Below are 12,500 nucleotides of genomic sequence, written 5' to 3' on the forward strand. Positions count from 1 at the left end.
AAGATATGCGTTCAGGAGAGTAAAGTGTTGGTGAGGGTTTGCTAAAAAGTGATGCTGAAGACACTAAGCTGTTAGGGGCTTCCCTCTGAAGGTGCACTTCTGTCCTTGGTTTGGGACTTGAGCCTGAGGAAAGGTTGGTTTTAGATTAAGACCTTTAGATTAACTTGACCTCTGAACTTGACCTCGGTTGATTGGTCCAACAACCCTGTGTGTGGCTCTAGGGATACTGGCCCCTGATAGGTTTGTGGATTAATGTGCAGTGATACAGTGACAACTAGGTTCTGTTAGTACCTTGGCTGAGCAGCAGTATTGAATCTATGTTTGTTTGGTTGATCTCACCTGGAAGTCTCTTTGGGTAAAATCATCTACTAAGTGACCATCTAGCCAACACTTTTACCAAGAGATACCGAGTGATTTCATACGTGTCAGTGAAGAGCAGGTAGGGGTTAGACAGTGCCTACAGAGACAGGATATTAAGGAGCAGGTAGGGGTCAGACAGTAAATACAGAGACAGGTCATTAAGGAGCAGGTAGGGGTTAGACAGTGAATACAGAGACAGGTCATTAAGGAGCAGGTAGGGGTTAGACAGTGAACACAGAGACAGCTCATTTACAAGCAGGTAGGGGTTAGACAGTGCATACAGAGACAGGTTTACAAGGCAGGTAGGGGTTAGACATTGAATACAGAGACAGGTCATTAAGGAGCAGGTAGGGGTTAGACACTGTATACAGAGACAGGTCATTAAGGAGCAGGTAGGGGTTAGACAGTGAATACAGAGACAGGTCATTAAGGAGCAGGTAGGGGTTAGACACTGAATACAGAGACAGGTCATTAAGGAGCAGGTAGGGGTTAGACACTGAATACAGAGTGTGATCGTTAGTGATTGAGCTCCCTTTCCCCTGGTTGTAAAAACACTGTATCCATACTGTGAATGTTATGAATTTTCCATAAAGTAATGTGCACGCACGTACAAACAGTTCAAACCACACATTGAACTAAATGAACTCGATGAGTATGTGGTTTCACTGGTCCCCCTCTTCTGAAGGTGACCTATGATGAAGGCTCACCTGTACACCTGTGTTTACTCAGGTGTGGAGGGCAGACAGACCCTGCTGTCTCTGGCCAATGGGATTCATTCACACCGCGTTGCTACTCGCCATGCTTTCTAGCGCTTCCAAAGAACAAAGGAAATGTAATCTGGAGCTCTATTAACTCTATTAACTCTATTAACTCCTGTCAGCGTGTTGAAAACAGATGTTGAGACCTTCCGTTTAATTCACAGTTACATTAAGATGGTCCAATCTCTCAACTTAGAGTTATCCCAATAGACTTCACCAACTGTTGGCAGACGTTCCCTCATTATTTGTATTCATCGGGTTACTGTTCTGGCGGTTGGTTGCTCATGTTCCTCTGTGATCTCATCATTGATTGGTCGTCCTGCTTCCTCTTCTCTTATCTTGTCCACTGTTTGCTCTCTTAACAGCTTAGTCTAGCTCTGTGTGTGTGTTTGTGTGTGTGTGTGTGTGTGCCTGTGTGCGTTCCTTTCTAGATGTGTGTTTGTCTACTTCTATGTGTGTGTTTGTGTCTGTGTGTATGTGTGTATGTGTGAGAGAGACAGGGAAGGCATCAGTGTGTCAGAGACTGTGTGTGCGTGTGTGTGTGTGTGTGTGTGTCTGTCGGTGATATTATGAGTGGTGACCTTTGAGGTTTCAGTTAGTTTCTGTAGTTTCTGACCATACAGAGAACATTCCAGACCCTCTCCTCAATACAGGCTCTCATTCAGGTCCTCAAACCTCTGACACATTTCTCAAGTTCGGTCGTCGAAACCCACCCCTTCTCTTTCCTTTACCTCTTCTTTTTTTCCCTTTCCTATTTTTATTTTGTCCTCCCCTCTCTCCCTCTCTACCATTGATTGCTTGTCTATCATTTGCGGCTTGTTTAACTTTAATCGCCTCCTGATTTCCTTTCTATCTGGTTTAGAAAGTATTTTTTGGTTCTTGTTTTGGTTCTAGTTACTATTTAACTAGCTTCCTTGACATGAAAGATTACTTCCTTATCTAAACAAAGTATTTTAATGACCTTTCTAGCAATCTCTTTCCATGGCTAACTGCTATCGGAGCTGGCATGTTAGACAGCATAGACAGCTATAAGAAAAAGCATGTTAGACAGTATAAACGGCTATCAGAACTAGCATGTTAGACGGTATAAACGGCTATCAGAACTAGCATGTTAGACAGTATAAACGGCTATCAGAACTAGCATGTTAGACAGTATAAACGGCTATTGGAACTAGCATGTTAGACAGTATAAACGGCTATCAGAACGAGCATGTTAGACAGTATAAACGGCTATCGGAACTAGCATGTTAGACAGTATAAACGGCTATCAGAACAAGCATGTTGGACAGTATAAACGGCTATCAGAACTAGCCGGTTAGACAGTATAAACAGAAAGGTTAAACTCTAGCCCGTGGCGTCTCTTCAAGCTAATTTAATTTCCTCACCGTCTGGGCTGACCACCGTGACTATCGACGGTTTAATTCACCAATCAGATGGTCTCAGGTCAGCCAGAGGGTCTCTTCCAGGCACTGTCTTGTGTGAGCAGATGAGGTCAGATGAAAGGTACATGGGTTCAAACCCCCATAGTCGTCAGTCTAGCTGTAGGCATCCAACAAGGTGGCCTCTAACCATTACCTTCTCCCTAATGACTCCCTAATGTGTCTGAACTTGTCTACAATAAAAGCGTCTGATGAATAACTATGGTTAGTGGCTCCTCGATCAGTTAATGTTCGCTTCCATTCAGTTCTGTTCTTTTCTAATCTGTTCGAAAAGAGAAGCGTGTCCACTCATTTATATGGTAGCTCTTTGATGAATTGTATTTTGTCTGGCTGTGTTTGGCAAAGCTCCACATATGCACGCAGGCAGACACGCACACACACACACACACACGCACACACACACACACACACACACACGCGCACACGCACACACACACACAGACAGACAGACAGACAGACAGACAGACAGACAGACAGACAGACAGACAGACAGACAGACACACAGACACAAAACATACATTGCAACAGAACAGACAAAACACACACAGACACAAAACATACATTGCAACAGAACAGACAAAACACACACACACACACACACACACACACACACACACACACACACACACACACACACACACACACACACACACACACACACACACACACACAGAGGTGTTACTTTCTCTGGGATAACTTCAGGGCATTCGGCAAGGAGAGAGAGAGAGAGAGAGAGAGAGAGAGAGAGAGAGAGAGAGAGAGAGAGAGACCCAGTATCATCAGATGGTCGTTGCAAAGGAATGCTGAGCAGGAAGCTGGTGTGTTTTAGTTGGAAAGCCTTCGCTCCCGTTTTATCATAAACAATCATATTCCTACACCGCCCACCACCGCCCCATCCCCTTCCTCAACAATCCCCACCCGAGTCCTCCTTCAGCTAATGGTCCCTTTGCTGAATAGCACATGTAGACAGGAAAGATGTTTTGGAGATTCCTCATTCAGAAGCTCCTGTGGATTCTCATGTTCATACCTTGCTGGAGAACATGGCTTCTACTGGGATCCTCTCTCATAGACACACACTCTCATTCATACTCTCTCATACAGACATATACACACTCCCTCGTTCTCTCTCTGTCTCTCTGTCGGTCTGTCTGTCTGTCTCTCTCTCTCTTTCTCTCTCTCTCTCTCATTCCACATCACACACTCTTGCTTCTTTCGCTCACTAAAAGACCTTCTCTCTGCTTCTTATCTTTCTCTCGCACGCACGCAAGTGCGCGTGCTCACACACACAAACACACACATACAGAGGTCTGTAAGGGAATAAGGGCTGAGGTCTCGAGTGACACAACTAGTTGTCCAATGGCCATTTGGAACAATTGTTAGGAAAATGGTTTATTTGACGATATTGGTTTATTTGATGATGGATATTTGTAACTTATATCTTTCTCCTCTCTCCCCCTTTCCTCTCCTCTCCTCTCTCCTCAGACGCACCGTTCCCGTGATCCGACCTCACTCCTGGCACCTGACCAGAGTACCAGAGCCTCCTCTTCCTCCTCCTCCTCCTCCTCCTCCTCCACCTCCTCTCCCATCCTGCCTCTCACCCGAAGACCAGGAGGACTCTCCTCCCCTCCCCCCTCCTCCCCCTCCCCTGTCTACCATGCAGCTTCACCCTGGGGCCTGCCCTCTGTCCTGGAACAACTCATCCTCCTCTGAACACAGGTACACACACACACACACACACACACACACACACACACACACACACACACACACACACCGACGTCCACAACCACTCCCGTACACACACCCACCTATGTGCTTCATTCAGCTGAAGCTGTGTCTTTCAGCCATGAGGGTGATACGTTTGATTCTCTTGTGAATGTTTGAACGGCTCTGTGGGGTTCCAGTGTGTAGAAACCGTCTGCCTCCTGATTGGTCCCTCCGTGTGAACTACACCGTGTGACTCTGTACTGGGTTCTGGTTGTATCGTGATGTTTCCTTATGGATCTTAACGGTTGAAAAGACTTCAACAATAAGGAGGGGACCACACGGGAAAACTTCAACACACACACACACACACACTCACGCAGGCACACACACACACACACACACAGACACAGACACGGACATGCACGCACGCACACACACACACACACACACACACACACACACACACACACACACACACACACACACACACACACACACACACACACACACACACACACACACACACACACACACACACACGCAGGTTTTGATCTGTGCCTGTGGAGTGACTAAACAATTCTCTACAATCCCGCTGTGACTCTGATGTGTGTGTGTGTGTGTCTGTGTGTGTGTGTGTGTGTGTGTGTGTGTTCATGTGTGTGTGTGTGTGTGTGTGAGGTGCCTAGTGTGCCCCCCTAAAGCCAACAATCAGCAGGAAGTCGGTGACATCAGTGTGTTCTAGAGTCAACAGGGCCCACGCCGGAAGCTCTGCTGGTCTATTCTAGTTTTATGCATTCAAACATTCCCCAAAGATAACCAATCAGATGACCCCGCTGACCCAGACCTGTGCATGTATCGCTAAGGGGGCCAGGTGCACAGATTAGGCACTTGAATTTATTCAGTTAGTTTGTCGTTTTTTGGGGTACGACAGGTTTGACTGTCGACTGAAGACTGAACGGAACGCACTGGATGTGCAATTAAAGAAAACCATAATAAATCTCTCAAGAAATGTCTTAACCGGAATTCACTGGTTCCAGACATTTTCCAGATTTGCCTTGTCTGGGATTATTGGAATCCATTTTATCTGGTCGTTAACAGTTCCCTGCTACAATTGGAGGTCGGAGGTCACAGGGTCACCGAGGGTCGGTTCCCTGACTCGGTTAGGGTTCAAAGGTCGTGTCCATACTGGGAAATTGTTGGCCAACCAGGAAGTACTCTGTGTCATCCCCCGATGACACAGATAACTCAATCTACTTCCTGTTTGGTTTGAACCAAAAAGGTACCAAATAAATGTTTGATTAAAAAACAAGGAATCACACTTTCCCGCCAACATCAACTTTGAGTCGCCGCCCAACTAACTGCAAACCATTAATGGACTCAATGAGCCGTTCAAAACGTAATGATGAACCGCAGAGCGGCCTGAGAGGGCCAAACAGTCCCATTTCCACGTCAGACGATATTCCCACAGGCCGGAGTCCTTTAAAGGAAAAGAGAAGTCTGTATATTGACTCAGATCAGAAATAGCTCCCGTATCGCAGAGTATCAGCAAGGGTTTCTGCGCTGAGCTGTTCTGCTTTCGATAAGAATCACAGATATAATACGCCAGCATAGGTCCCCAGGGGTTTAGGCAGGGTGGGAGGTGTGTGTGTGTGTGTGTGTGTGTGTGTGTGTGTGTGTGTGTGTGTGTGTGTGTGTGTGTGTGTGTGTGTGTGTGTGTGTGTGTGTGTGTGTGTGTGTGTGTGTGTGTGTGTGTGTGTGTGTGTGCACAATGTACACCAACTGATGAGGTCAGGCATGACTAACTGTGGGAATGGATTGACACATGCATGCACACACACACACACTCACACACACACGTGCGCGCACACACACACACACACACACACACACACACACACACACACACACACACACACACACACACACACATGTGCGCACGCAAACAGACATACACACAAACACACACACACACACACACACACACTCACACACACAGCAACTCTGGACAATAATGTGATTCTGTGAACAAAAAGACAAAGAGAGGAAGACATTCGGTACAATTTGAAAGAGAGGGACATTCTGTACCCAGCTATGTGAGTTTCTCTGAGGAAGCAGGTCCCTATTTATGTAATGTGTGCACAATAGAGAGACAGGGAGTTTGTGTGTGTGTTTGTGTGTGTTTGTGGCCATACGTTCAGTTGTGGAGGAAAAGTATAATAGGGTTGAATCAAAGCTTGCTGATCCAGCAAGTATGATCTCATACAACGTGGGTGGGTGTGTGTGTCTGTGTGTGTGTGTGTGTGTGTGTGTGTGTGTGTGTGTGTGCGTGTGTATGAGACAATCAATGTCAAGTATAGCACATTAGTCACACGCTCCACATTGTGTTCTTATTGGGTGGCACAGTGATGTCATTTCCTGTCCCACCATCCTGTCTCATTGCTTCCACTTCCTGTCAAGCCGATTCCGCTTCTGACGGGCTAACTGTCCAACAACTCCCAGGAGGGCAATTCAGAGGATTGAGTTCAACTTGAGAGAGAGAGAAGTAATAGAGAGAAAGAGGAAGACAGAGGGATTTAGGGATATAGATTGTCGGCAGGCAGACTATGACATAAGGAATGAGAGAGAGAGAGAGAGAGAGAGAGAGAGAGAGAGAGAGAGAGAGAGAGAGAGAGAGAGAGAGAGAGAGAGAGAGAGAGAGAGAGAGAGAGAGAGAGAGATGGAGAGGGAGAGGGAGAGGGGGAGAGAGGCAGAGAGAGAGATGGAGAGGGAGAGGGAGAGGGGGAGAGAGGCAGAGAGAGAGATGGAGAGAGAGAGGGAGAGGGAGAGGGAGAGGGAGGGAGGGAGGGAGAGAGAGAGAGAGAGAGAGAGAGAGAGAGAGAGAGAGAGAGAGAGAGAGAGAGAGAGAGAGAGAGAGAGAGAGAGAGAGAGAGAGAGAGAGAGAGAGAGAGAGAGAGAGAGAGAGCTGATTCGGTAGGAAAAGAAAAGAGGGATGGATGAAGGGGGAGACTGCTGAAGGAGGAGATGATGACGAGGAAATCCCTCTTTAACAACTCACACACAGGCCTCCTCCTCTCTCCTCTCTCCTCTCTCCTCTCTCCACTCTCCTCTCTCCACTCTTCACCCCGTTTGCCTCTGGGTGAATTCCAACCAATATCTCTCCAGAAGAGCGGCTCAACCGCAGCGCTTTTGGAATGCAGTCCCCACTGCTAGACTGATGTGATTAACCCAGTGGTACCTAACCTCCGCATGTCCCGTGGCCAGGGACATTTTTAGGTCTGACCATGTTTGTGATCCCGTCTTCTTCCATCGTTGTGTGTCTGCCTTCCCACACACATCATTCATAGCCCAGATAACATCTGGGTTTACGTGCCATACTTCTAGATAATATTGTTGTTGTTTTCTGAGTTCGGCTGGTTGACCGATCCTTCTTCCTTGTTATTCTCTCCATCCGTTTCAAATCTGCCTCTCGAACCAAATTGAATTCATATTTCTTATTGGCCCCGAAAGTAGAACACATAATATTGCCTTAAGCTTCAAACCAAGATAATAAATCTCTCTCTCTCCCCCCCCCTCCTCTCTCTCTCTCCAGTGACCTCCAGTGGGGGCAGCTCTCTCGGCCGTACTCATCCACCGACCGTAGCAGCTCCCTGGGCTCCATGGAGAGTTTGGACACGCCCACCCCGACGCCGCGCCCGTTCGGCGACGCCCACCCCTCCCCCGTCGACTCCGCCCTCTCCAAGCGAGACTCCGCCTACAGCTCCTTCTCGGCCAGCTCCAACGCGTCCGAGTACGCCGCCGCGGTGTCGCTTCGCCCGGGCGAGGCCAACTCCATGGACAACCTCCTGCAGAGCCTGGGACCGGCCTGCCGAGGGTACCCAGGCGGGGACACCCCTGTCCTGGGGAGGGCTGTAGGCGAGGCCCCGGATGACGCAGGGTTGGTGGTGGTGGGCCTCAAATCCAGGTCGCTGACCAGGCCAAAGACGAGGCCCGCTGTGGTCAAGGACCGGCCTTCCTCCTGCTGCTATGAGGAGGAGCGGAGGGGAGGAGGAGTCTTTGGAAGAGCGAGTGACGACGATAAGGAGCTGGGAACCAGTATTAACCCCCCTCGACCTCCGACCAGGAAGGACAGTTTCAGGGCCACCAGGAGCAGGAAGAAGAGCCCCGACTCGGGTCCACCGGATGGGGTTTCTCCTGCGTCCTCCTCTAACCGCGACGACGACAACGACAGTGGCGGCGGTGGCGGTTCCAGACCCTCCCGCCTCCGTCGACAACCGGATGCCCCCAACGGCTGCACCGCGGAGCCGGCTGTCGGGGACAGCAACGGTAACCCAAAAGAAGACCCTTTGGAATGTTACCTGAACGCCCGGAACCAAAGCAAAGCACTCCGTTTTCTGGAAAGGGACTGCGGCACCAAGACAGTCTACATATCAGAGGAGCACAAAGCTCCCCCGGTTCCTCCCAAGAGCTTCACCGCTCTCCCCGCCACCTGCTCCTCGAACCCTGCCTCCTCACCTCCAGAGCCACCGATGGAGGACCAGGGGGAACTCCAGGCGTTGCACCCCAGGGCTAGGTGCTCCTCCTACGGGGAACTGCATCACCAGAGCGACCCCGAGAACCTCACCACCAGCACCAGCACCACCACCACCACCACCACCACCAGCCAGTCACTCCACCTCAACGGAGACGCCTCTTCATCTGGACCTAACGACCGCTCACACCCCCCTCCCTCAGGACCCCTGCCCTCGCCCCCCTCTAGTAGCGGCTGTTCCTACCGCTCGCCCCTCCAGTCCGCCAGCGAAGACCCCCGCAAGGACCCGCCATTAGCTCTGGATCACTGCCCCGACCCCGACCCCGCCCTGGAGGCCCAGCAGAGCAGCTGGGGGGGCAGCCGCTGCTCCACCCCGGGCTCAGTGTTCCTGGAGCTGGACGCCATCGCCGGAGACGCGGGAGGAAGGTCGGAAGACGGGGAGGGAGGCTCCGCCGCGGGGTCGGGATTCTCCCCGCCTCACGGGCACCATCCCTGGGGTCGGTCGGCGAGCGTCCCGGGGGATCTGGCGGCCCCCTGCGCGGACCACGAAGGACAGGCCGCCGGTCGGCTGGCGGACGGAGACTTTGTGCCTCTGAGCGCGGCTGCGAGTGTGGACAGCTTGCTGGAGGAGCAGAGGGGAGGAGGAGGAGGAGGAGGAGGAGGAGGAGGAGGAGGAAGGGAGGCGGAGGACGGAGACGCGGCGGCGAAGAGGCTGAACTCGTCCAAGAACCTCCGCCGGCACCGCCGTCGGAGCGAGCGCTTCGCCACCAACCTCCGCAACGAGATCCAGAGGAAGAAGGCCCAGCTGCAGACCGGCCGGGGCCCCGGGGGACTGCTGCACAGCGGGGCCACCCTCCACGAGGAGGAGGGCCCGGAGCTCCAGGACCTAGGCTGGGGCGACCCGGGCCCGCCCGCCCAGGAACGGAGCCCGAACGCGGGGTACTGCCGCTCCACCTCCGTCTCCACGTCCGAGTCCGGGCAGGAAGGTTCCCAGGGCGATCCGAGGGGGCCCGCCCGGAGCCGGGAGTCTCCGACCCCGGTTCTGGACCTGACCACGCCCAGCTTCGGGGTCAGCATCCGGGTGGTGGAGGAACCGGCGCCAGCCGGCAAGGCCCGCCGCTGGCGCTGGACCCCCGAGCACAAGCTCCAGCCGGAACTGGAACCAGGCCAGTGGTCCGGCGCTGAGCGACCCGAGGCGAAGACCCCCGGGGGGTCTCGGCACGGGGTCTGCGCCTTCGCCTGCACCACCAACTCCGCCAACTCCTCCTCCTCCTCGTCCTACGGCCGATCCTACTCCACCTCCCGCATCGAGGAGTCCGAGATCCTGCCGTTCGCCGACCGGATGAAGTTCTTCGAGGAGACGAGTCGGAGCGGCTCGGTGTCCAGCCTCTGCAGCCCGCGGAGGCAGGCTTCCCCTGTGGCCGAGCCCCGCGGCGGGGGGGACCCCGGCCAGCACCGAGCCCAGCGGAGGTACTCCTACCAGGGGGGGGTTCTGCAGGAAAGTGCCCCGCCGCCCGGCAGCGCGGAGGCCCGGAGACAATCTGTGAGCACCAACAGGGAGAAGGAGAGGGAGAAGGAGAGGGAAAGAGAAAGAGAGAGGGAACACGAGAGGGAGGACCGGGCGAGGGAGAGACAGAGGGAGCGGGAGGAGAGACAAATGGAGAGACAAAGGGAGAAGGAGCGGGAGGAGAGAGAGCTGATACTGCAGAGGGCGGAGAGACTGCAGGCGAGGGAGAGGGAGAGAGAGAAGGAGAGGGAGGAGAGGGTGAGAGAGTGGGCGAGGGAGCGAGAGAGGGAGGAGAGGGAGCGAGAGAGGCAGGCCAGGGCGAGAGAGTGGGAGAGGGAGAAAGAGAGGGAGAGGAAGATGGAGGCCGAGCGGCTGAGGGAACAGCGGGAACAAGAGAAGGAATGGCTGGAGAGAGAGAGGAGACAGAAGGCCCGGGAGCGAGAGGCCGAACAGGAGAGACTCTCTCAGCTGGGCCAGAGCGAGGACCTGCCCAGACGGAGCAGCCCCGGCCTCCATCAGGACGACCAGCCCCATCAGGCCCCGCGCCCCCAGGGCCAAGCCCAGGACCAGCCCCCGCGGTCGGCCTTCCACCCCGTCGGCGGCCCCTCTCTGCACGAGGGAGAGAACCCGGGATTCACGTCCAGGAGCTACACACCTGACGAGGTAGGAGCACCCACGCACACACACGCACGCACGTGCACACACACACACAAACACACACACACACACACACACACACACACACACACACACACACACACACACACACACACACACACAGAGGGGGTTTTAAAGGAATAGAGAGACAATGCAAGAGCTGGATGGAGCGATAGAGTGGCGAGAGAGCCGGAGATATACGAAGACCCACGAACCAAAAACCGTCAATTAAACCATTAGCTTTATCAGTAATCTAGAGTTACAGCCCTACAGCACCCAAACGCTGCGCTCATGTTCAACGCTCGGTCAACAGTGCAGCCCGCTTGTTCTGTTCTGTTCTGTCGGTTTGGCCCGGCTACGACGGACCGTGACAGCGAAACGCGAGCACCATGGCCTTAATGTGCTGGCAGAGCCGTTGAGTGACAGGCAGCCAGGCATCAACGCCAAACACCGCCGCAGCGCGGGTTCATCAGAGGACCAGGGAGCCATTAACGGTGCCATGTTGCTGAACTCTCGGAGCGATGACACCACAAAAAATAAAAAACGGTTGTGGGGGGGGGGGGTGAGCGATTGTCGTTCTGGAACGTTGCGCGGTAACCGCGGGCGACCGGCGGCTTCAATATCGCTGCTCACTCCGCACGACCGGCGGCACCGAGCGTCACTGGACCAGATGGGGGTCTCTGATAGGCCGGTACGGGGGAGGATGGCTCTGCATCTGGTCGGGGAGTCAGACCAGAACTGTCCTCGTTGAGTGGGAGAACTCCCACGTAGAACCTCCGCACCGCAGTATTCTCTTATGGAACGTCTCCCTGGGGGGGCCGCGAGTAAGGCTCTCTGATTGGACGCAGCTCTGTGGGGGGAAATGACCAATAGCGGATCAGTGGAAACAACGGCATGTGGATGCATAATGGCAGCGACGCTTTCACAACTGCAGACCACAGACCGCAAGAATCTCAGCAGGGGGTGCTTTTCTTTTCCCCTCTCCCCTTCCTTCTTCCTCTGTCTCTTCTTTTTTTTGTGAGAGAGAGTGACCCCGGCTTCTAAACTCCTGGAAGCTTGGTTGAACTTCTTGGAGGGTTTTGGCGGCCATGTTGGGTGATGACGTATTGGAGACTAGCAGACTATGGATGGATCTACGGTTGAACTGCAGAGTCAGTGACCATGTGGGTTCCATGATAGTTTAGTTTTGTGTGTGAGTGTGTGTGTGTGTGTGTGTATGTGTGTGTGTCTGTTTTCTTCCATCTCCTCCACAGACACACAGATACACAAACATTGTTCGGATATGTGCATTGTATACACACTCACTTCCAGTCCATCTCCAATCATTCTCAAAATTGTTTAGATGGGATTGTGCACATTCTCAGATGGATGCGCGCTTCTGTCGGACATATGTTAGAGTTGGCTGCCAGCCTCCAAAAACACCACACAATGGACCCATAGAACATCAACATGTGTGTGTTTGTGTGTGTGTTTCATTTGCAAGCATGCCTAGAGGAATGTGTTTTTGTATTCTATTGTACCCTTCTCCATGTGAATTTCCTTAT

General features: G+C 52.7%; 1 protein-coding gene across 1 annotated transcript in view; it reads left to right on the forward strand.

Moving 5' to 3' along the window:
• shroom4 (shroom family member 4) overlaps positions 1–12,500 on the forward strand; it is a 45,953-nt gene that overhangs the window by 20,482 nt on the left and 12,971 nt on the right. Inside the window, 2 exon segments of the mRNA XM_056612448.1 lie at positions 4,040–4,273; positions 7,854–10,962. Of these exon segments, the coding sequence (XP_056468423.1) occupies positions 4,040–4,273; positions 7,854–10,962 (3,343 nt within the window).

Source organism: Gadus chalcogrammus, chromosome 17 (assembly GCF_026213295.1).
Source record: "Gadus chalcogrammus isolate NIFS_2021 chromosome 17, NIFS_Gcha_1.0, whole genome shotgun sequence".
Classification (NCBI taxonomy): domain Eukaryota; kingdom Metazoa; phylum Chordata; class Actinopteri; order Gadiformes; family Gadidae; genus Gadus; species Gadus chalcogrammus.